Source organism: Trachemys scripta, chromosome 1, assembly GCF_013100865.1.
Source record: "Trachemys scripta elegans isolate TJP31775 chromosome 1, CAS_Tse_1.0, whole genome shotgun sequence".
Classification (NCBI taxonomy): domain Eukaryota; kingdom Metazoa; phylum Chordata; order Testudines; family Emydidae; genus Trachemys; species Trachemys scripta.
In genome coordinates, this window is record NC_048298.1 from 143,600,618 (window position 1) to 143,625,755 (window position 25,138).

Below are 25,138 nucleotides of genomic sequence, written 5' to 3' on the forward strand. Positions count from 1 at the left end.
TAAATTAAAGATACCTGAATATCTCCAGATTCCTGATGGAGCTTTGTAGCAATTCAAAATCTTGCAAAATATTGCTTCCAGTCTGGTCATTGTGAAGGTTTGTCAAAGCTAAAGTTCTCTGGGGCATTGAAGAATGCCTGTTGATGAAATCCTGCAATCTTTGTTGCTTTATTCCTTCTGTTTGCAACTTTTGTTGCTTTGTTTTTTCTGTTCATTCTCCCCTGGCACTAGTTTACTTCTGATACTATGTCATGTTGTTGTTGCTGGAGTCCCCATTGTAGTTGATGTATAAGAGTCAGTTTGCTTCAGTGACTTATTGTAAAAATGTAAATAGATGAGGGATTTGCAGATGTCCACAACTTTCTTTCTTCTTCCATGCTTCTCTTTGGCTTTTTCTGTTTTGTTATTCTCAGTGGCTTTAACTGCAGACCAATAGGTCAGCCACCATCCTGATCTATCGGCAGCAGCAGCTTCTTCTACATGGGAGGTTGCCGGGCTGCTATTAGCAGGTCAGGATTCTGTATGAGATATAGTCTTATTACAGATCTTACTTCTCAGAGATATACACACTAGATGTGTTCACTGTATGATCCTTTAGTGGTCTGCCAGGTCTGGCTAATGTTAGCTTAAGTGAGGTATGTTATACACAGCACCACCTAGTGGCTGAACAGTATAATACAGTTTAGCATTCCATTACAACTTTATATTCATCCTGGAATGCAAGGTGGTGATTATGCCCAAGCCATAACAAAGAGGTTTAGCCCAACCCACAATGATACAACATCCATCAAAGTTTATTTGCTAACATTGGGAAATTTTCGAAGCACAACGGGCTGTTATGGGTAACATTTTCAAAAGTGCCTAAGTGACTTGGGAGACTAAGTACCATTGACTTTCATTGAGGCATAAGCCCCTAAGTGCCAAAGTCACTTTTAAAAATGGAACTTGGGCTTCTAAATCACTCAGACACTTTTGAAATGTGTACCTTATGTGCCTTAGTACCATTGAAAACCAATAGGAATGGATGCCTAACTCCCATTTGTGCCTTTGAAAATCTCTTCCTTTATAATTAAGTTTACATATGTACAATAAAATACATACACACACACAGTGTTACATATGTCATATGGGGCAGACTGTGACCCAGCCTAACACAGCAATGCAGGGAGCTCTTTTCTATCTTACATGGCCATGTTAACATTCCCTGCAGTGTAGCCCAAGTGCAGAAGGGTGAGAAAGGGTTGTGCACATACTACTACTCTCTTCACTCTTGGCAGATGGGGTGGAGCACTTGGCTCTGCCCTCCTTCCAACGTCTGGTCAGCAGAGCAGCCACAAGGGAGCAAGTAAACTACACTTTTTTTCAGAGAAAGAGTTGTGACTCTGAATCACAACTAATCACCAACTTTCTCCCTGGAGCAATGCAGCTATTCACTGCAGCATACTCAGGGCTGGGTCTAAAGCAGGGGCGGGCAAACTTTTTGGCCCGAGGGCCACATTAGTTTTGCAAAACTGTATGGAGGGCTGGGTAGGGAAGGCTGTGCCTCCCCAAATAGTCTGCCCACCGCCCCCTATCTGACCCCTCCCACTTCCCGCCCCCTGACTGCCCCCTCAGAACTCCCGACCCATCCAACTCCCCTGGCTCCTTGTCCCCTAACTGCCCCCTCCCAGGACCCCCCTGCCCCTAATTGCCCCCCGGGACCCCACCCCCTATTCAACCTCCCTGCTCGCTGTCCCCTGACTGCCCCAGTCCCTATCCACACCCCCACCCCTGACAAGCATCCCGGGACTCCCATGCTTATTCAACCCCCTCCCCGTTCCCCATCCCCTGACTGCCCCCCCCCAGAACCACCGCCCCATCCAACCACCTCCTGCTCCCCATCCCCCGGGACTCTCTGTCCCTTATCCAACCCCCAAGCCCCGGCCCCCTTACCATGCCGCTCAGAGCAGCATGTCTGGCCACCGTGCCGCCCGGTCGGAGCCAGACATGCTGCCGCACTGCCCCGCCGCCCAGAGCACTGCCCACGTGGCGGTGAAGCTGTGGGGGAGAGGGGACAGCAGGAGAGGGACTGGGGGCTAGCCTTCCCGGCCGGGAGCTCAATAGCCTGGCAAGACGGTCTGCAGGCTGGATGTGGCCCACGGGCCGTAGTTTGCTCACCTCTGGCCTAAAGGCTCATTTTATCACCACATATGATATTTTACTGCACCCATTTTCACTGTATTACAACTTTCTGAACAATCCTCCTTTGGGGCTAAGTTCATATATGCTTAGCTTCTTTGCCAATTTTTGTGGAAAGCTTGAAGAAAACCCCTCAGCCATTTCTGAGTTAAAGGTAAGTGGAAAAAAATCTCTTTTCAAAACTCTTTTCTTAAAACTTCAGATTTTTTTTTGCTCAACAATGGCTGAAGAAATATACTCCAAACTGGACATGTGCCTGGTCCTACATGAGAAAGAGTCTTTTTGATATATTTTGAAAAAATAAATGATATATTATTGAAAGATAATTTCTCAGCATGTTTGGTGGGCATCTGGTAAAATTCTAGAAATCTAACAAAGCCTCACCTCCCAGTATTGCATTACTAGTGCAAGGAGAATCTCCCCTTTCCTCCTGTCCAGCCTGTCACATGCAGAGGTTGCTGCTAGACAGGAGAAAGACTACTGCCTGAGAAAGACTTTAATGTCTAGTTGATAACAACTTAGTAAAATCACCTCAACACATTAATACCATGTATAGGAAAAAACAAACAAACCAAAAGACTGATTGAAAACTGAAATATTTTGATTCATAAAAGTGCTACAAGTACCTCATGAGAATTTTAGTTCAGGCACCTTATGCTGTCATTCTGGACAGACTACATCTCCCATGATGCACCATATCTAAAGACTATGATGCACCTCTCCCTTCAGCAAGAAGAAAGAAACTGATGCATCATGGGAAATGTAGTTAAGCCAGAAAGCTCAGGTCATAAAGGAGAATGGAAGCATAAGATATCCAAACTACAACTCCCATGAGGCACTATGGCAACATTTTGAACTAAAATATTTCAGTATTAGGCCAAAATATTTAGGTTTTCAGCAACAATTTTTTGTCAAAAAGTCAAAATTTTCTGTGACACAAGCTCTTTATTTTCTGACCCACTCTATGCACAACATGGGACTCTTCTATTTTCTGAGGCTTTTTCCTGAAAGGGTGTGTGTTGATAGTGCAGTGGAAGAACTTTCCATAAAGCTCAGAGAGAAGACTGGTAGGGTATGTCTATGCAGTGGGAATGGGAGTGAGCCTCCTACCCCAGGTCAACATATAGATGTGTAGAAAATGCTTTGAAGTTTTGGCTCAGGCTCTGAGGGTGGGCTTCAGAGGCCAAGCTCCAGCCTGAGCCGCAACTTCAAAGTGCTGTCTACACATTATGAGCCCCGCTAACCCAAGTCTGTCGACCTGGGCTTGGAGGCACACTCCTGCTCACTGCACAATGCTGTGCAAACATACCTGTGCAGATTTGGTTCTTATCTTGCCAAAAGCAGTCCACCTACTCATAAAAATTATTCACTGTACATTCACTTTAACACTAAATAGATTATATAGAGCCTGATATCAGATGTCAAGAATCTTGAATTATATGAGCAATAGGATGAACTATTACAGGTTTAGCTTTAAAAAAAAAATCCAGTTACAAGTAGGAATATATACTGTACTCACAGAAAGATAGAAATTAGAGTTGAAATAGACCCATTAGATCCAGCCTAGTCCTAACTCCCCGATCCACTGCAGAATTATCTCCTACCGCATATTTTAGAGTGCTTTGTCCACTTTAGTATTCAATGTCCAAGTTCTGACCTTTCCACCACACCCTCTGGGAGACTATTCTACAGTCTAATATCTTACTGCCACAATTTTTTCTTACTGATATTCAGCCTAATGATTATTTTCTTAATTTCATCCCATTATTCTTACTTGCCTACGGATACTATCTTAAATAACAACCCCTCTCCCAATATCGTTATACTATAATGTGTTAATACTATGAGAAAGGGAAGTTTAAAAACTTACTGGCAGAGGCATCCCAAAACTTTATCGATCCGTCTGCATGACTTTAAAAAAATTAAACGTTGGTTAAAACAAGATATAGCTACATATAATTTCACTTCTCAGTTATTGAAAATACAAACAGCACAACTGAGTCACTGTATTTATTATATAATACAGTACTCAGGTGACCTTTCCATCATTCTTACAGTGTAGTCTAACCTTGAAGTTAACTATTCAATTGCAATGATGCAATTTATATCTATATTAGAAGGGCAATTAATCAAATGTAAATAGAATAAATCAGTTTAATTGATTTGTAGTGTACACACATATCAAAGGAAGTACACATTGACCGTATGTTATTACAGTTATTGTTACCAAACAAGTGATTGTTGTCTAGGATTTTGCATAATAATACTTTTAATCTTTTATAGGAGAGAGCTCTCACACACACTTTAACAATAGTCCTTTTTAAATAGAAAAGATCACATGGATAAAAGACTTTTTAAAAAGCATTGTTAAGAGAACTTTCCAGACTTTTAATACATGACACATATATCACAGAATAGACTCTTTGAAGTGGCCCGTAAATTAGTTTTTATTTAAAACTGTGCCTTCTTTTTGGAAATCACTGTTTATTTTAAGATCTATTTTATATAACCCCCATTAGGGTCAGATTCTGCCGCACTAGATCACAGTAAAGCATTTGATATGGTACCACATGAGAAAATATTAGTTAAATGAAAGTGGGGAGTTGCACAAGAATTGTAAGGTGGATAAGAAACTGGCTAAATGGGAGAAGGCAACAAGTTGTGCTAAAAGATGAACTATCAGACTGGAGGGAGGTTACTAATGGAGCTTCTCAAGGATCAATCCTGGGACCAATTTTATTCAATATTTTCATTAATCACCTTGGCATAAAAGGTAGGCGTGGGCTAATGAAATGTGCTGACGATACAAAGTTTGGAGGCATTGTCAGTATAGAGGAGGATTGGAACATTATACAGGAAGATCTGGATCACTTTGAAGACAGGAGTGATAGAAATGGGACACAATTCAATAGTACAAAGTTCAAGGTCATGCACTTAGGGACTAATAATAAGAATTTCTGCTACAAGCTGGGGGCTCATCAGTTGAAGCAACAGAGAAGGAGAGAGAACTGGGTGTGAGGGTAATTCACAGGATTACTATGAGCCACGAATCTGATATGGCTGTGAAAAACACAAATACGATCCCAGGATGCATCAGGTGAGGCATTTCCAATAGAGACAGAGAAGTATTAATGCCACTGTATAAGGCTCTGGTAAAACTTCATTTGGAATACTTTGCACAGTTCTGGTCACCCACATTCAAGAAAGATTAATTCAAACTGGAAGAGGTGCAGAGAAGAGCTGCTAGGGTTAAGGGAGGATCATAGTAATGGAATCAGGTTAATGGAGGGCTCATCTTATAAGAGGAGGCTGGAAGAGCTTGGCTTGTTTAGCTTAGCAAAAAGGAGGCTGAGAGAGGATGTGATTGCTCTCTATAAATATCTCAGAGAGCTAAACATGTAGGAGGGTAAAGAACTATTTAAGCTAAAGGACAATGTTGGCATAAAAAACATATGGGTATAAACTAGCCATGAACAAATCAGGCTGAAATTTAGAAGAACGTTTCTAAGCATCAGAGGAGTGAGGTTATGAAAAAATGTTTTATACAAAAAATTTTGCCCAGCTCTAATTCTTAGTTCTTCATAACTATGTCTATAAGAAAATGTCTGGCTATCAAGCTGCTTATCTCAGTAAAATATGCTATTTTGTAGTAGTTAGCACAAACCAATTCACATCCAAACTTATGCTTTGTAATTAACATTCTATGGATAAATAAAACAGGCAATTAAAAAGTGAATTACCAGTAGGAGAAAAATTATGAGTAACCCCAATATGGACAAAATTCATACTTCTACATGGGTGGCAGTTCTGAATAAATAAAACTTATTCCGAGAGTTGGTAGTCATGATGAGTGCTTAAAACCACAGAACACATTAATACTGTAAATATTTCTCCACTCACGCATCTGAGTCATCCAGAATTGTTCCTGAGTCTGTCACTGAAATGTGATCCCCTGCCCCCTCCACCCTCTTCTACTGCAGGGCTGCATATTACAGACACAATCTAGCTTGAAAGGTAAAATTCACACCAATTCACAGCATTCACACAAATTATGGGAGATTAACACTAAATGGGTTCCAGCTCCAATCCAGCCACAGGGCCCCCAATAAACCACAAAACCACCCCTGCAGAAATGCTTGTGGTACTCTTGGCTCTCCGCCCTTCTAATGCTACTTCTTCCTCCCCAATACCCACTGAAGACTACAGCACTCTCTTGCATTGGCCACCCCTTCCCAGGGATATTTAGTGCCCTTCTTCAGGGGCACACGGGCCCCTTACAGGCTTGCAGCCTCAATCCATGGTTCCTATATTAATATATTCTTGAGCTAGGGTTGCCAACCCTCCAGGATTATCCTGGAGTCTCCAGGAATTAAAGATTAATAGTCAATTAACTATTATGTCATGTGATTAAACCTCCAGGAATATGTCCAACCAGAATTGGCAACCCTATCTTGAGCACAAGGCTCTATATGGTACTTAAGACTTTATCATTGGGCTTAAGTGCTGCATAAGTACTGTGGGCCCTCTGTACTGGGGGGGGAATTTCACCCTAAAAGAAGTATACATTTCTGTTATGTAATGGAGTTAGAGTGTACATATTCAGATGCCCTAGTCAGCCAAATATATTGTGAGATGGGTAGGGCTGACCTATAGATGTACATCATTAAAAGTTCTAGATATTAACATTTGTAAAAGCACAAACCTTCTGTTGTGTTCTTACCCTGTAATAATAATTTCAGGATATGTCTGTGTTCCTAGGTTCCATGCTCCCCCACTGATTGGCCATTCCTAAACACAATTACAAGAGTTCACAGAAAAAAGTTATTTCTTATGGACTGGTGGACTGCACATTTTTAAAACGAATAACATCATAACAAATTCTTCTAAAAAGCAATATACCTAATTTATAAAAATGAAAACAAGGTTGGAACATTATCTTGATAATTTTAAAATATATTTATGTAGATGCAACTTCTAATTTATAGTTTATAATATTATCTGTCCTAAAGGCAGAGAGATTTAAAAAAAATATTTAAATGTTTGTGTGGTCTAGTGGAAGGTTCTGAATTAACAGCTTTTCAGACTGAAATTCTTTATAATAAGTGTTGGAGGAATGAATAATGAATAATTAATTGATCCTTTTATTGGATTCACAAGGACTGACCCTTGGGGCTTCAACGGGGGCACAACAGTCTTCTTGCGAGGATCCAAATGCAGGATTGGGGCCTTAGATGATAAACTCTTTGTGGCATGCACAGTGTTTTTACTCCCTGTGGACAAGACTGTGAAACCTTTTCTCAGTGAAAGCAATGAGATCTCTTGTGAAATAAGATTCTATCTAGCAGGAGTAAAAGTATCATAATCTGGTCCTCTGCAAAGCTCCAGGCATATCTATGATGCTACACACAAATATTAAATAATAAATGATAAATGAATGATATTCCCACAACTGTTGGACCAAATGCAGCTGTGCAAACTTTTGAACATTGCATCGTCAGTGTGCCTCAATCCTTCACTGAGGTGACCAGCTATAGGGATGGGAGGAGAATTCAGCCTCTGAAGTCAATTCAGTTCTTGCCTTCTTTGCTAAGGCAGCACAGAATCTTCAAGACCATAAAGAAGCCTATCTTGATCATGATTCCTGCACATCCCAGTTTCCATGGGAAAGGAAGGCAATGTCTGCTCAGGCCCAGTCAAGCTCCCATAGGAGTTCAAGAAAAAGAAGGCAAGACAGCTGCACCCAGTTACCAGAAATATATGTATTCCTGGTTAAAAACTATTTTAAAATAGAGTTAAGATTAAAAGCACATATCAGTAATTTAAGGGTTAAAACATTACAGGGATGTTGTAATTAGTTCCAAACCAAGTGCTATAAATCCAGGAAATTCTGAGTTAAGGTTAAACTTAAAAACCCCTTCACATGTTGAGGTATGGAAATGCAGTTTAGGGCACCTGAACAAATTTAACTCCATCCTGTAGAGAAACCATGCAATAATCATACTACTCTGACTAATGCATAATAATGCTTGTAGTCCCAAATTAGATTAAACTGATTTTTAAAGACACATTTGCTTTTTTTCTCCCTCTCTCTCTCTCTCAAGGAGGAGAGCTAGTTGCAAGGGACTAGGGTTGTGGGAGCTTCTTGCCTAGGGAAAGAAGAGACAAGTATAGAAATGGGAAGTCATGAACTTGGGGTATTGACAGGGAGGCACAGGCCGGTCACTGGAAATACCGTCTGTCCCTGGGCTTTGCTTATAAATAACTGGGGCTGTAACTATGCTCTTTCCTCCTCTCCTGGTAGTTTGGGAACTGGGTTGGTGGAGGTAACTGCTGAACTGCTCCCCGGGAGGATGGAATATGTGCATGGAATTAGTGTGTGTGTGTGAGCGAGAGAGGGTGTATGCGTGTGTGTGTGTGTGTGACGAGAGAGGGTGTATGCGTGTGTGAGCGAGAGAGGGTGTGTGTGTGTGTGTGAGAGAGAGTGTGTGTGTGTGTGAGAGAGGGTGGATGCGTGTGTGAGCGAGAGAGGGTGTATGCGTGTGTGAGAGTGTGTGTGTGTGTGTGCGAGAGAGGGTGTATGCGTGTGTGTGTGTGTGTGTGACAGAGAGAGAATGTGTGTGTGAGCGAGAGAAGGTATATGCGTGTGTGAGAGTGTGTGTGTGTGTGTGTGTGTGTCTGAGAGAGAGAGAGAGTGTGTGTGTGTGTGTGGGGGGGGAGAATCTGCCGAATGAGTGAAGATGTACGTACAGTATAGATGCGTGGAAAATGGCTGGGTGTATGTAGTGATCATCCTAGCTGATGTGGAATGGATGGGTGTGGAGTGGGGGGATGGATGTGCAGAATGAGCAGATGGGCAAGCGTGGAATGAATGGAGGAAGATGGTGAAGTGTCTGGGGAGTTGTGTGTGTGTGGGTAGAAATGAACTGGAGTAAGTGACTGGGAGAATGAATTCAGGGTGTGGGTGTGAGTAGAACAAATTGGCAACATGACAATAAAATTATTTAGAGTTATACAAATGTATTTATATTCATGTCCATTTATGCAAATATATGTAAATCGGAATGTATTTTTTTTTAAATGGTGACAATAATGGCTGAAAAGTACCATTAATCCTAAAAATAAAAATCTGCAAATGCGGACAATGCATCAGGTTTCTGTGAGTTTTAACCACTTGGGAAGTTTGGAGGACCCGCGTTGTTTCATTATTGAAAACAGCAGAGACAAAAAACAGTCTGATACCAGGAGCTAAATTTCTTAAAGGACCCATTTTGAATAAATTTTACCTCAAACTAATTAACAGATTTACTTGAAAATTCTCAGAAAGGACCCATGATCCTGCAAGGAGGTCTGCAAGGATGGAACATACTTTCTCATGGTACCCCGCTGAAGTCAGTGGAGCGCCATGTGGGCACAGGGGTCTGAATGCCTACATAGAACCAATTGCAGCATCAGGGCCTAATTGACTTTACAGAGATGAGAGTGAAATTGTCTGTGCATACATGCTGTCAAATGCACAAAGTAAACAAATTGAAAAAATAGTGAAAAATCTTTTCCCCTGATAATATATTTCAGTTATAATAATCTCAGATGTTACTTGTAACTACAATAAAGGAAACAATTTGAGCTAGAAATATGAGTTTCAAGTTGGTGGTATCCCTTTACCTTATTTTAATATAAGTATTAATGTGAGAAGACAGACAATGAAAATCATTTTCCAGAAAATTACGTACACAGTTTAGATTTTTACAATTAAACTCTTTTCATAAATAAAATGTATTTTTTTTACCTTATTGCTGTATCCTTGCTTTTTATGTTTAGCTCCTACAGAATACAATACGGGAATCAAATCTGGAGGACAGTCAGCAAAATATTCTGTGCAGGTAACTGGTGACTCATGAATGTCAATGGGATAAGGATTTTCAAAGATTGGAAAACTAATGGAGGAAGACAATTTATTAGTACCACTGTGACATGTGGAGTAATATTAGATTTTCTTAAATATTAAAGTATACAAAACAAAAACAAATTTATCTAAATTAAAACTATCATTATTCATAATACATGCTATTTTCCTTATTTCATATTTTCTTTAAAACGTATTTATTGTTTTTAATCCCAAGAATAAAATGTACAGTCAGCCAATAAGGGTCACAAAATTAAGGTACCATGACTGCAGTCCTTTCTCTTCTTAGTTTTTAGTCACATAAGTAGTCCTACTAAAGTCAATAGGACTACTTGTGTGAGTAACGGTTTGCAGGATCAGTTCCTAATTTCCCCCCACATCTGTAGAATTTTCCCTATAAAACATAAAGATTACATATGTTTTGTGAACACTAGAATCAATAACATATGATTTATATTACAATTAAAGGCCAGAATTGTCCATAAAATTATGCTGTAGACATACTGTATTAGTAACCAGATCTCATAATAAACAATTTTACTCAATTTGACAGTGGAATATTAATTCTCCATGGTTTGTACTGTTGAAGCAATTGCAGACAAGTCACACAACAATTTAATTGCTGTTCACTTGTATTAGCTTTATCTGTCAAGATAAGGAGTAATGCCTCACACTTAGAGCAACAATAAGCATAGAATGTCTTTCATAAATGAAAAATGCACAAGGAGAGGTTACATTACTTACCTTGTTCAGTAACTGGAGTTCTTCAAGATGTTTTGTCCCAATGGTGCTCCTTGGGAGGATGTCCGTGTGCCCATGCACTCTTGATCAGAGATATTTTTGCTAGTAGTTCCTGTGGGCTTGCACTGCATGCCTCCTCATGCTCCAGTATGAGAGAATATAGGGAGGAGGAGACCTGTGCCGCTCCAGTTCCTCTCAACCTCAGAGCATGGCAAATCTCTGAAGCAGGAGGAAAAAGAGGGTGGGTAGTGGGCACTCATAGGGACAAAACATCTCAAAGAACTCCAGTTGCTGTACAAAGTAAGTAATGTCTCCTTCTTCTTTAAGTTAATGTCCCTGTGGGTGCTTCACATGAACATAAGAATGGCCATTCTAGGTCAGACCAATGGTCCATCTAGCCCAATTTCCAGTCTTCCGACAGTGGCCAATGCCAGATGCTTCAGAGGGAATGAACAGAACAGGGTAATTATCTAGTGATCCATTCCCTGTCATCCAGTTCCAGCATCCCAGTATGAGGAGACTCCTGAGTGGTACCTTAATGTGGAAGAAAGTGCTGAAGAGGTGGACCCAGTATGGAGTATAGAACACCTTCACCAAAGACTGCATTCGCACTGGAGGCATGGAGTTGGGCATAATGCTGTGAAAACATGAAATGGCATACCAGATGGCTGCCTTGCAAATGTCCTTGATGGGTACATTCCTAAGGAGGGCAATGGAAACAGATTGAGACCTGGTAGAGTCAGCAAATGACTCTAGGAAGGGGTTGCATCCCCGAGGACTCATAGCAATGCAAAATGCACCCCAATACCCAGTGAGATAGTTTCTCTTGGCAAAGGAAACAAAGAGTCTGGGGGGATACCCTGAAGGGCTTAGTTCTGTGAAGAGAGAAAGCCAGGGATCATCTTATGTCCAGTATATGGAGACTCATCTCTTCAGCAGGTGAATGTCCTGATTGGTGTGGAACTCTGATGACACTTTAGGGAGGAAGTGAGGGTGATGATGCAAGATAACTTTGTCTGGATAAATTGTAATATGGAGGGTCAGCCATGAGAGTTACTAGTTCCCATCTTTCTGGCTGAGGTGATTGCTACAAGGAACAAAATCTTGAAGGACAGATGGAATGGCAAGTAGGTTGCCGTAGGCTCAAAGGGAGGTCCTTTTAATGTGTTAAGCGCTAAATTATGGTGCCAGTGTGGGGTAGGGTCCCACACTGGATGGAACAGATTAAGGAGGCCCTTAAGGAATCTTGTTGTTCTAGGCTGTGCAAGACAAAGACACCCTTGACAGGCGAGTGGAATGCTGCAATGACAGATAAATGAATCTTAACAGAGTTCAGGGAAAGACCCAGCAATTTCAGGTTTAGTACCTAATTGAAGATGAATGCCTGGAGAGAATTGGCAGGAGATACAGAATGTTGGGTGCATCAGATCTGGAAGCATTTCTAGTTCTGCAGGTAAATCCTTCATGTAGTAGGTTTCCTGCTATTTAACAGAACCAACTGGACTTCAGGAGAACACTCCTGCTCTACACCCAAGAACTACCGAGAAGACAAGACCTGAGAGGCAGGGATGATAGGTTGGAGTGGGTTATGGAGCCTGATTTCTGGATCCAGAGGTCTGTCATCAGGGGAAGGTGCAGAGGTGGACATGTCGCCAGATAGGTCAGGGTTAGGAACCACACCATTCTCAGCCATCTGGGAGCTATGAAAATGATAACTATTTTTTCTTGTTTCAGTTTGAGCAGGGCTTTGTGGATCAGTGAAGTTTGAGGGAATGTGTATAACAGACCTGGGTGCCAAGAAGCAAGGAGAATGTCTTCCAGGGAGTTGTGCCATGTTCCCCACTTGATAAGATGTAGCAGCATTTTGAGTTGGAAGGGGTGTAAGACACCACATAAGACAGATTTCTTGAAAGACAACATTGGTCAGCTCCCACTTGTGGTCTTGATGGAAAATTCAGCTCAGTGAATCTGTGATGATGTTTTGTGATCCCGGCAGAGAGATCACTGAGATATTTATTTCCCGGGCTAAACACCAATTCCATAGCATCACCGACTCTTCGCATAAAGATCGTGATTTTGCTCCTCCTGGGCGGTTTATATAGCACATGGCTGCTCAGTTGTCCAACATCACTCTGACTGACTGGAGCTAGCTGAGAGGTAGGAAGTGAAGACAGGGCACTTATGTGTAGTGACAACTCTTGAGGAGTACATCTGCCTATGGCTGTATGATCTTGTAGGTAAGCACCCCATCCTAGAAGTCAGGAGCCTGTAGTGATGACGTGTGTGGCAGGTAGACATGAGAAGGCAGTTCCCATGCAAACTTTTTGAGGGTCCTTTCACCAATTGAGGGAGTTGGATAAAATCCATGGGACCAACACCTCTGTGGACAGCACATGGTTGTTGAGAGTGTAGGATGTCTTGAGCCAGGCTTGAAGACACTGGAAGTGCAACCTTGCATGGGGGGTTACAAAAGTGCAGGCCATCATGTATCCCCGAAGCTGAAGACAAGCCCTCGCCATGGTCTGTTGGCTCTGTTGCAATGTGGAGATCAGGTCAGACATCATGGTGAATCTGTCTGCAAGTAGGGACACCTTGACTGCCACCTGTATAAGGTGGCGCCAATACAGTTGCACAGGCATCAGGGTTGTTTTGTCTATGTTGAGGTGCGGGCCTAGGCAGTGGAATAGAACTAGGGCCTTCTGAGTGTCAGACTGAACTTCAAGAAAAGAATGGCCCTTGTGGAGCCAGTTATCCAGATAGGAGTCCTTGAATGAGTGAAGAGAACCATCCAGGTGTCACTAAAGAGCTTAGGCCCTTTGAAGGGCAAGCCTCAACAGTATTTTGCACTTTCCTGGACAAAGTGGAGGACTGTAGCCAGGAGGCCCAATGCATGACTATGGCTGTGGTCATAGAATGAGAATCCATATCTGCTGTTTCAAGAGAGGCCTGCAGGGAGACTTTAGCAACTGTCTCACTCTCTGTAAGAAGAGCTTGAAACTGCTCTATTGTCCTGAGGCAAAAACTCAATACAGTGAGAAAATGTACTATAGTTGGTTAAGTCATATTTTGCCATCAGGACTTGGTAGTTGGTGACTCGGAACTGAAGAGAGGCTGATGAGTGGCTCTTAAGCCCTAGGAGGTCCAGATGCTTACGCTCATTATCAGATAGTGCTGATTTGAAGTGATGTTTCCTACTCTTTCATTGGCAGCATCAACAAGAAGAAAGTTAGGGGTGGGATGAGAAAACAAGTACTCCATAATGTGAAGGTCCTTTGAGAGAAGAACCTTAAAGGTACCATTGAGTCCAGGGTGTGTTCCTCTCAATGAAAAATAAGTTTAGCAATATTGGAAGTGGTACCAGAGAATACCCCAGTCATTCTGGAGAGGGCTGGCTGCCAGTGGACGGTGCCAGGTAAGATTACTTCTTTGAAGAGTCCTTAGTCTTCAATGAGTCCTTCTGTCCGTAAGAGTCCAATCTTGGTTCTGATGGGTCCATATCTCAGGACTGCTCAACAGTGGGTTTCTCGGTACAGTTTCTTGACACCTGGCTTTGTAAAAGTCTCTTTCAGCAGTGCTGGTGCATTGGTACTATACTTGGTGGCAGCTTTATCAGTATCTGCAGCAGGACACAAGTCTCCCTACTCCCAGATCTAAGTGGAGAGGAATGGGGTCTCTTACATTTGGTTGTTTTCTGCAAGACTGAAGTTGTCCCCTGGTTTCTGGAGGTCAGAGCTGGAGCTAATGAAGTCTCTGCAGCTGAGTCCAATGTACAGGATGGAGGGTAGAACTGACCCCCGGGGTCTAAGGGAGCACTCAATGAGAAGTTTCTTCCCTTCGTTTTTGCCAGCCTTTAAACCAGAGCAGATCTTACACTTGGATGGGATGTGAGTCTTTCCAAGATAACGGAGGCAACTGGATTGCCCGTCACTGAGTGGGGAATAGACTGGAGACTGGTCTGGCAGGGCTTGAATCCTGGGGTCTTGGGCATATCCTGCAAGAAAAGCCACCGGTCGAGAAGGCCTGAGAAGAAAAACGGGGCAACAAAGAGAAAGGGGGGAAGAAGTGGGGGGGAGACCCCCCTTCAAAGCGTAAATGGTGCTAGAAAGGTAAATTAACAACAACAAAACTAAAACTACGTATGAAATGAAAATTAAGAATAAAAGTGTGGCAGAAGAATAACTGCGTTAGCTAGATAGTAGATGCTTCAAAACTCCATCGCTAGCTGCAGGTGGCTGAGACAGAACTGGAGTGGTGTGGGTCCGTTCCTCCTTGTATGTCCTTATACTGGAGCATATGAAGGCATATGATGTAGGTGCAAACCTGTAGGCACTAATAGCAGAAAAATCTTCGATTGAGAGTGCATGGGTGTACACACATCCTCACCTAGAGCACCCATAGGGACAATAACCCAAAGAAGAAGGCCTGATTCTGATTTCACTTCCACCAGGTTTTACACTGCTGTAACTGAATTAACTTACATAGAAAAATCAGACAAATGAATATATGCGTGCCTAGTGAAATATTGTTGAACTAAGGCCTGTCAGTGTTGACTGGAGAAGAGAAAGAATTAGTATTATTAGAATTCCAGGCTGTGCTGCGCTGAAGATATTAATAATTTTGGAGCATCCACCATGTGTGGATATAAGATATTATCTTAGAGAAAATGGGAAAACCTGCTGGCCTACATTATCCTAGGGTAAAATTGCCTCCAATGAATGTAAAGTTTTTACACCAGCAAAATAAAAAAGAAAAGTTTGAATAGATTTTCAACATTATCAGCTAGATATTTATGAAGCAGGAACAGTTTCATATAGACTTTGTACTTACTTGCTTTGTGTTAGGTCAACAACAATGAGATCTTTTTCCAATAGTACAACTACAGCATAGGGTTCTTGAAATTCTAAAAGTGAGGAATCAAGCACAAAAAACATGCAGAGCTTTCCTGTTAAGCCTTTTAACCAAGTTAGCCAAATTATATAATCCACTCCTGAACAATTATTGTATTTTTAAATAAATGATTTGAGATAGACGTCTGAATAATAACTAACGACAGATTTGCAAATTAGAAAGCATGGCATTTGATTAGACTCAGACAGTGATGTAGATGGTCCACAATGATAAGTAGCTTTGGTGACATAATTGTTGATAAACAAATATGGCAAAAATAGCCCTATGTAATTATAGCATGCTAACACGGTGTTGAATGAAAAGTAAAGGAGTGGAGTAGGTGAGTCCACCTTGACATCTGAAGGCAGCTGTGTATGTTACTCTATCACTGAATCTAATTATCACACACAGGGAGGTACCCTTGTTATAGGCCTTGTGATCACAGACTGCAAAGGTTTAACGGGTGTTAGAGTTTTTCTGTGGGCAGTGATTGTCCAAAGCTACATTCCACCAACTCCTTGAGATGCACAGTCCACCAGCTCCCAATAGTGCACAGCTTGTAACCTCAAATGCAAAAAGTTCGCTAGATCCATTATTTTAAAATGTGAATTGGGGAGAGTTAATGAGGAGACAAAGATGACGAAGGTACACTCTGGAGGTGAAGACAGAGATGCAATTGTACTGCAAACAGAGTTGGGGAGGAATAGCGTGTAATGGGCTGAAAAAGAAGACAAAGATTTAAATTGCCCCCTCCTCTCCTAAATGTCAAGCTGCCATTTGCAGTGTAGATTGCTGTCTTCTAACCACTCTTACACCACTTACTTTTGAAAAAGTGAATTTTTATCTAAGTTGCCAATCACCTTGGTATCCAAATTATGATGTTCCAAATTTAGGGTTTTTTAATAGAAATGAGTTCCAGATAATCAAGGGAAGGGACACAAAGTAGGAAAGAAAGAAAAAAGTTAACATAGTAAGGATAAGACATTATTTATATACTCAGAAGTATTTTTCATAATTAAAACATACATTGCATAAATTGGTTTATGTAGTGATATACTGGTAATTGTTATGATTTAGTTGTGAGCCTGCTAGAGGCATCTACTATTCTGTGATCAATTCAGGTGCAGTATCTCTCTCTCTCTCTCTCTCTCTCACACACACACACACACAACTTTCTTTTGGAGACCATACTTTTGTTCTCTCTTATTTTATGTTTTTTCTTTAATCTAAAATAAAAGTTATCTAGATCAAAAGCATGAGTATAGGGTTGCTCTTTATGCAAAGAAAAAAAGAACAAAACCCCACTCTGACTGTGTTTTTAAGATAATGAACTGTAAAATTAAGAATCCTATTAAAATAACAGTAAGCCACTTTATGGTGTGCAAGGTTGTACTCTTCAGATGGTTGAAGGCACAAGGCTGAATGAACCTGAGGAATGCATCAACTAATGCTCTTCCCTTTGTGGTCTACTATTAATGCACATCCTGTGGTAGCATATTGACACACTGGATTATGAACAACACAGGCTAACATAAAACAAAAATGTACTACTGTGTAAATCAGTAAAAGAATCCATAATATGGAAGCACCACTAAGTTTAACATAGTGAATTGGCAGCCCAGATACATTAATTCAATTATTGAAGCTTCCATTCACTAGACATTGGAAGTAAATATTTGCTTTATGCTAATTCAAATTATTCAACAGTTTTTTTTATTAATTTACATGTTAAGTGTTTCTTCTACATTTCTGCTCACCCTCTTTTATGCTGAAGATACCAGACTTAATTTCTTTTAGGTTTTTAGCTTTCCCTACCCCTCACCCTTCTTAGTTTTTTCTGTTAATTTAGTCCTCAATTTAGCAATCCATTCCTGTTCAGCAGAGCAAAACACTTCAGCACATTCTTAATCAAGCTTGTGCTTAAGTGCTTTGCTCAAAAGGGATGGATTTAAGCACAAGTTTAAACACTTTGCTGATTTAAGGACTTAAAGTTCATGAAAAGCACCAGAATTACAGCCAGGAGACTTAAGCTCTCCATTTGTTTCTGAGCAGTGGCAACGTAAGCGTCCTTACATTGACTGATCAATGTGCTCCAACTGTGACTTCCCACCCTCCCCCCCCACACACCATGGTAAGAGGGGAATTCAGTCTCTGTAGCTCATTCATTATTGATCTTTCTGCTGAGACAGCAAACAAAGGGTCCAGTTGCTGTCAATTGTGGTGGTGGTTTTGTAACGTGGAGAACTGTCCATTGGGAACTGAGATCCCCAACTCGCTTATCATGCTGTATGGACACTAAATTCTGTGATAAGACCACTTCATATAATTTTCTAACAAATCACATTTCTCTTCTTTGACAAAATTGTACTATTGTTGCTTCATACACTCACCATTTGGATATGGTGTTTCACAAAGAGTTAAAAAGTCCACTATAGGGTGATCCATTTCAAGCACCGTAATAGCTTTTCCATGCATGATGGTTAGACTTGGTCTTCGACAAGCTTTGTCATAGGACAGTCCACCAGAAAAGATTATAAATGGTTCACTGTGTCAAAAAACAAAAAGCAATAATAGATTATATAATCTCGCATTTGTGTCATGCCTTTCATCCCAAAGTGTTTACAAAGAGAAAAAATGAAATTGTGATGGTGGATTTGTATCCCTAATACAGATGCAGATTTTGAAGGGTTTATTTTTGTGTGTGGAAATATTTTGAGAGACCCATAGCACTGAGAAAAGCAGGTTTATACATATACATATATTTTACATTAATTAAAAATAGGCCTTAAAATATCACATTTTGAATCTCATCATTTTCAGGTCCCTCTAAAAACTACCCTTTAAAAAGTTATACATAATGAGATTTAGCTGTGTAAAATACATAATTATTTTATCAATTAAAAGAAAAACCTTATTAGTATTTTTCAGTATAAATGAACATTTATGAACAATGGGTAACAATGGATAGCTTGTTATATGTCATCTACTTCCATATTTGAAGCTGCATTTGGAAGTCTTTATGTGGGCTCTTGAGCTGTCTGAACACTTTCATGAAGATCCTGTCCTTCATCAGAGTAGCCATTGCTTTTTTGAACATCCTCTTCTGTACAGGGCTGGCCCACAACATTTTGCCACCTGAGGAGGGGAACTCAAATGATGCCCCCACGTCCCCTCGCTTGGGCCAAAACTTTGAAAGGTCTCAATTCTGCCTTCTTCCTGTTCTACTCCTCTCCTGGTACTGCTCTGCTACCTATCCCACTAAAGGAGAACTAACAACTTAGAATGCCGTGTTCAAAAATTTTAAGTAACACTTAACTTTCAAATGCCTGAACAGCAAATGTAACTTTTCTTGTCTGCATAGTAAACACTGGCATTTTTATCTGTTTGAATAATCAAATTGGTGCTTTCCGTGCCTTCTTAGTTGCAAAGGACTGCTTCCTGAAGGTCCACATTCTGGGCCAGCTCATGCTCTATTGAGATGGTTGCAAGGCCGACCAGCATCTCTTGTGTCATTGTGGAGCATAGATGTGTTTTTATTAACTTTAGCTTGGAGAAGCTGCGTTCTCCACTGGCAACTGTTACAGGAAATGTTAGAAGTATGTGCAGAGCAACAAAAGCATTTGGAAAGAGGGTGGTCATTTTATTTGTGCACATATATTCCAGAACAGCCTTTGGAGTTAATCCTGCTGAAATGTATCTTGAAAGGGCTTTCAGTTCATTACCTAAATCACTCGCATCAATATCGCACATGTTATCATGTGTCAATACTGTCTCTAGTGCTCTGCACTGCTGGTGTAGGTCTTCTTCAGGTGTAGTGAGGAGTTTTGGAATATCATACAACATCCCAAATATACTGCTGTGTTCCTTGAGCTGCATGAAATGTTCTTCAACTGACTGTATTGCACAATCTAGCACCAGGTTAAAGAATTCAACTTTGAATTGTTGTTTGGAGTCTCTTATGGGATTATCCTCTGCCTCGTAATCAAAATGTCTTCTTCTTCGGTGACTCTTGTATTCTTGAATGGGTGGGAAAATAGCATCAGTGTGAAGTTCCTCTGCCAACTTCTGTGGACTCTTCAGAATGTTTTGAAATCCCTCATCTGACCGGTAAGACTGTAGGTATGACTTTGCTTTGTCCAGTTATTCCATTGCTCCAGATATATAAAAGTCAGCACCTTGGAGTCTCTTGCTTACAACATTTATTTCAAACAGTATGTCATGCCACAACACTAAGCCACACAGAAATTTGAAGTTATGTATGTTTCTGGTGATTCCATTTCCCTCTGCCACTGTTCTCCCACAAACATTTCCTGTCATAGCATTATCCTCCATACTGGCAACTATGGCATCATCTATCTTCCCAATTTGGTGTTTGATAGGCTTTATCGCCACCACTCGACTTTCCCATCGTGTGACACTCAGTGGTTTCAGTGTCAGAGAGGATGTTCCCAGATGTTGCTTCAAAATTTGCCATCGATGAGTTGATGCAGAGAAAAATACATAGATACTTTGAATTACATTAAAAAATTCAGCAGCCTCACTAGAAGCTGATGCTGCATCACTGACCACCAAGTTCAATGAATGAGAACTGTATGGGACAAAAAAAGCTCGAGGGTTTAAGTCTTGGATCCGTGTCTGCACTCCTCTGTTCTTTCCTCTCATGTTGGCACCATTATCGTAGCCCTGACCTCTCATGTCAGCTATCACAATTCCCGTATCTTCCAGCTTTTTAAGAAGCACATTTGTCATACCAGCTCCTGTAGTATCATCAATGTCAATAAATTCTAGAAAATGCTCTCTGACAGCCACCAGTGCAGGGACATTTTCACTAGGTTCTGTTGTTGTTACAAAACGCACCATTAAAGTCATTTGTTCCGTATAGCTGATGTCAGGTGTGCAGTCCAGAATAACGGAGTAATATCTTGCTGACTTCAGATCTGCCACAATCTTCTGTTTGACTTTTGTTGCCAGTAACGGTATGATCTCATTTTGAATTGTTTTTCCAAGGTAGTGGTGTGTGTACATTTCTTGGGTGGTGACTCTTCTTAGATGCTCCCGAGTACAGCATCAAACTCAGCCATCAGCTCCATAATTTTAAGGAAGTTTCCATTGTTTGATACATACAGCTGATCTGAAATGCCACGCAATGCTAGGTTTTGGGTAGCCAGCATTCTCACTATGGCAATGAGCCTTTTCAGAACATTTTGCCAGTAAAGAAACTCTGACGCAATCTTCTCTTGACGCTGATCATCTATGGTGGCCTTTAACCTTAGTCTCATCTCAAGCTCTTTCCACCTATGGAATGCTCTCTGGTGATTTCCTGCCTTCTCATGGCATGCCAGATTTCTAGCCAGATTTTTCCAGTCCTTTGTTCCTGTAGAACCCAATGTGGCTGGAACATTGGACTGGAAGAGTTTGCAACAAAAACAGTATTCTGGGTTTTTGAGTACATAAGCCATGGCCTCTCCACTTTGTCACCGTTGGGGATTTCCCGCCAGTAATGTGTTGGATGGAAACTTCTACTTTCATTGTCTTTGGGGAACATGAAGTTTTTCACTTGCTGTGGCCCATGCAGTACAAGGAAGTCCCTCAGGCTACTGCTCAAGTGGGTCCACAGTCCTGGATCATCTAGACTTAAGGAACTAAACTCAGCAGCAGCTGTTTCTTGTGCTTCCACCACACTCTTCTCTGATCTACACTTTTCTTCAGGAATGTGCATGGTTACATCCATTTGAGATGGAGATATGGATGCTGCAGTTGCTGCCAGGTCACCTGCACTCTGACTAACTGGAAGATCAGGCATCTCCTCACCACTCACATCCTCACTGGGGCCGGAAAGCTCACCGTGAACATTTGTGTCTCTGTATCTCAGGAGAGCTCCTTCCTGCTTAGATAGAAAAGCTTCCTTTGCTTGCTTTCTTTTTCTGAATGCTGCCCCAGAGGGGCGTTTTCTTCTTTCACTCATGACTGCTCCTCTGTGCCAGCTATAGTGGCTCTCAACACTCAATTGAAGGGGACAAATAAGCAGGCTGGTAGCAGGGCCTGAGTGAGGGAAGATATCAGCATCTTAAGGGCCTAACTTGCTCCTACTACTTCAGTTGACTGCCTGTTCTTCTTAAGTGGGTTCAGGGAAGCAGCAGGAAACAGGAAGCTCCCTGAGAAGCTGGTGTTAATCAGTCCAGGCTTCTGGGGGTGCTAGAGAGGTACATAAGAGGCTCCTCCTCCTCTCTCTCCCTGCAGTTCCTGCTACTTTGTTATTCCCTCTCACCTTTTCTCCTGCCTGCCTGTTATGTCTCTTGTGCCCTCCTTCCTCCAGCACAGCACTCCAGCATCTCTGTGCATCTAGGGCAGAGAGAATACATATGCACCAGCAGCAGACAAAATTTTCTACACTCTGGGTCCTAGTGGTGCCCACCCCCCGCCCCAGTCTGGCACCTGAGGCAGCCGCCTCAGTTCGCCTCATGGTAAGGCCTACCCTGCTTCTATAACACAAGGATTTTTGTGGAAGTAACAAACTAATCTAGGTGGACACTTTGACAGAGATCAGGTTTTTCATGAAAGGAGCCATTGCTGTGTCAGAGATATTATCTACATCTATAAACTGGGGAATTAATACATAAAAACACTACAGTGTGTGTAAGTTATAGACATAACTAATGCAAAATCTCAAAACCAAAAAAAGTTAAAAACATCCAGCAATCCATACTCCTCCCATCCAGAGACAGACCCCTCAGCACTAGCACAACCACTTCAGACAACATACGACAACCTTAATTCTGCCCCCAAGTACAGGTACCAGTCTTCCTGCACCCTCTTCCCCAAACTTGAGTGTATGTGATTTCATATAGCTGTATATAGACCTGGGGGAAAGTGAGTCTGTTCCATTTGTGGGTGGTGGTTGGTTGTTCACACCTAAAACATCAAAGTAATTCAAACGTAACTGAAAAGCTCTCATGGAAAGAAAGGGAAAGAAATTTGAACTCTGGAAAGGTGCAATGCTGAAGGATTCCAGGTTCTTAGTCTCCCATTACTAAGATATTTTATACAGAATAAATACCACCTTTCTGCTCCTACTTGGTATTGACCCGCTTAGCCATCCAAGGATTGCATTTCTGTAATACAACAGATACCTTAAGGAGACAGGATACCAGACTAAATGGGCCACTGGTCTGTCCCAGTATAGTAAGGAGACAGAACAGTGGACTAAATAAACAATGGTCTGTTCAGGTCTGGCAGAGAGAAAGCATACTAGCCTTGATAAGCACCAGAGAAAGGCCTACATATAAATAGTAAATTGGACTTTCCTGGTGTGATAATTCCTAATTTCTTATCAAGAAGAACAAATGCAGCTTTGTATGTTGTAAAAGACTCTAAATATCAAATACCTAGAAAACCTCCCAGCAAAATTTTTGAATAATTAAAATATTAAAAGATGCAATTGCTACTGTTAAACTATAGTCTTTACAAAGTTCAAAACCCTTTTAAAGATCTTTTCAATGCATCGACTAATATTTTTATATCATATTGTACCCTGTTTTGTAATATGTTACTTGTCATAACATTTCTGCCTCTACACAAATTAAACAGAACAATAAGCTAAGCAGCTCAAACTCTAACTTATGTAACTGGAATCTTATATCTGTTAGTTTTGGATTCCAAAAAGATTTTGATAGATGAAAAATGTATTGCTGGGTTGCTAAAATAATTCAGAATATAAGGAATAAAGCCAAAGATTTTAAAATAATGTACATATGATGTGATGATGTTTGCCTGCTTCTTTGTAATATAATAAATTTAAATAAAATAATTCTTTGTACACTGCAGTCTTAAAGTACTATAAGGCAATAGAAAGATGTATTTTCTGATTCCCAAATGTAACTTTTTTCTGTGAAACTCATGAAAAGAAAAATCATTGACCTATCTAGCAAATGCCTGGTTGTCAGACTGTGGTGGAGAGGTGTGTCCTCCTGTCTCTACCCAGTGCAGAACTGCTCATTGCCTGCTCAGTCCACACTTAGATTCCAGTCCTATGAATAGACCACATGGTGGTTCTGTGGGGGCAGAGGGGTAAGAGGTGCATCACAACAACAATGCTGTGGATGAAGCTGACTCCACCACATTCCATGCAGAAGACGTGAGATCTGTGCATGGAACTTGAGGCACAATCTGGCAGGCATTACAGAAATGCAAATAATTATATTATTATGTCCCACTAGTCCTACATGTGATATACTTAACAAGTGTATTTCAAAATTTGAAAAAAAACTTGGACCTTTACATAAATTCTCACAAAGACAAAAACTTACATTTAAAATCTATTAAAGTTGCCTAAGGAGAACAACCACCAACCCACACAAACCCTTAAAAGTAGGAATTCTCCAGTTAAAATACAACAGAGAGTCCTGTGGCACCTTTAAGACTAACAGATGTATTGGAGCATAAGCTTTCATGGATGAATGCCCACTTCGTCGGATGCATGTCAGTTAAAATATTCTTCTTTCCCCTTACCCCCACCAAACATCATATTCACCATTTCACAGACAGATTTCTCCCCTCTATAAACAACTCCCTTACACTTCTATCATGTGTAGTAACACATCACACATATCCTAATTCCCATGATTACATTATAACACAAAACCTTAACTCCAACAACACGTCTTTTAGACATTCACATACCAGAATACTGTGTTCTTCTCTGATGGGTAAGTCTAAGGTCAGAGTTAAAGTTCTGCATTATAATGCAATTGTAGGGAATGTTGGGAGTTATTGTATATGCTGGAGGTGTGGGGTTTTTTTACGTGGGGATTTCCTTTTTTAAAACTGTATGTAGGAATTTAGTGGAAAATATGACACATAGATCTTTTAAACCCCTTCTCAAGTCAGACACCAATTCAGGAATGTATTTAAGCATGTGATAACTTTAAGCATATGCTTGAGTCCCAATGATTTCAATGGGACTTAAGTATATGTTTAAACACGTGCTTAAGTGATTTTCTGGTTTAGGGCCTAATATTGTAATGTACATTTGCACATAGACTATTAATTGGGAAGATGACAAAGGAATATAGTGAAGGTCAAGTCAATGTTTTGTTTTTGCTGTTGTATACTAAATAAAAGAAATATATGAATATTATTTTCCTAAAAGAGCTGAAATACTGTATATAGTAGGAAGGATCAATCTCTGGAAGATTAAATGTGTATCAGAGATCTAAAAATGCATAGAAAATGCTTAAAAAGCAGAGCAGTCCCATTTCATTTCATTTGCTATGTATTCTGTGATTCATTTGCTTTATTATTTTAATTTAAGAGCTGCATTTTAAAAAATAAATACATAATTTTAATCATTTTTAAACAGCATAAATTGGAAACAGCAGACCATATCATTCTGAAGACACCTTTGGAAACTTGGTTTAAAAGACTTCCTCA

The 25,138-nt window shown here is 40.7% G+C and overlaps 1 protein-coding gene across 8 annotated transcripts in view; it reads right to left on the reverse strand.

Annotated features, from left to right (window-relative positions):
- The window catches only part of STXBP5L (syntaxin binding protein 5 like), a 309,553-nt gene that overhangs the window by 105,616 nt on the left and 178,799 nt on the right, over nucleotides 1–25,138 (reverse strand). For all 8 annotated transcript variants that reach the window (XM_034788439.1, XM_034788419.1, XM_034788402.1 and 5 more), the window contains exons 10-14: nucleotides 18,100–18,254; nucleotides 15,650–15,722; nucleotides 9,965–10,112; nucleotides 6,899–6,966; nucleotides 4,049–4,089 (exon numbers count right to left, since the gene is read on the reverse strand). In XM_034788439.1, coding sequence (XP_034644330.1) covers nucleotides 4,049–4,089; nucleotides 6,899–6,966; nucleotides 9,965–10,112; nucleotides 15,650–15,722; nucleotides 18,100–18,254 — 485 coding nt within the window. The remainder of the gene's footprint in view (nucleotides 1–4,048; nucleotides 4,090–6,898; nucleotides 6,967–9,964; nucleotides 10,113–15,649; nucleotides 15,723–18,099; nucleotides 18,255–25,138) is intronic.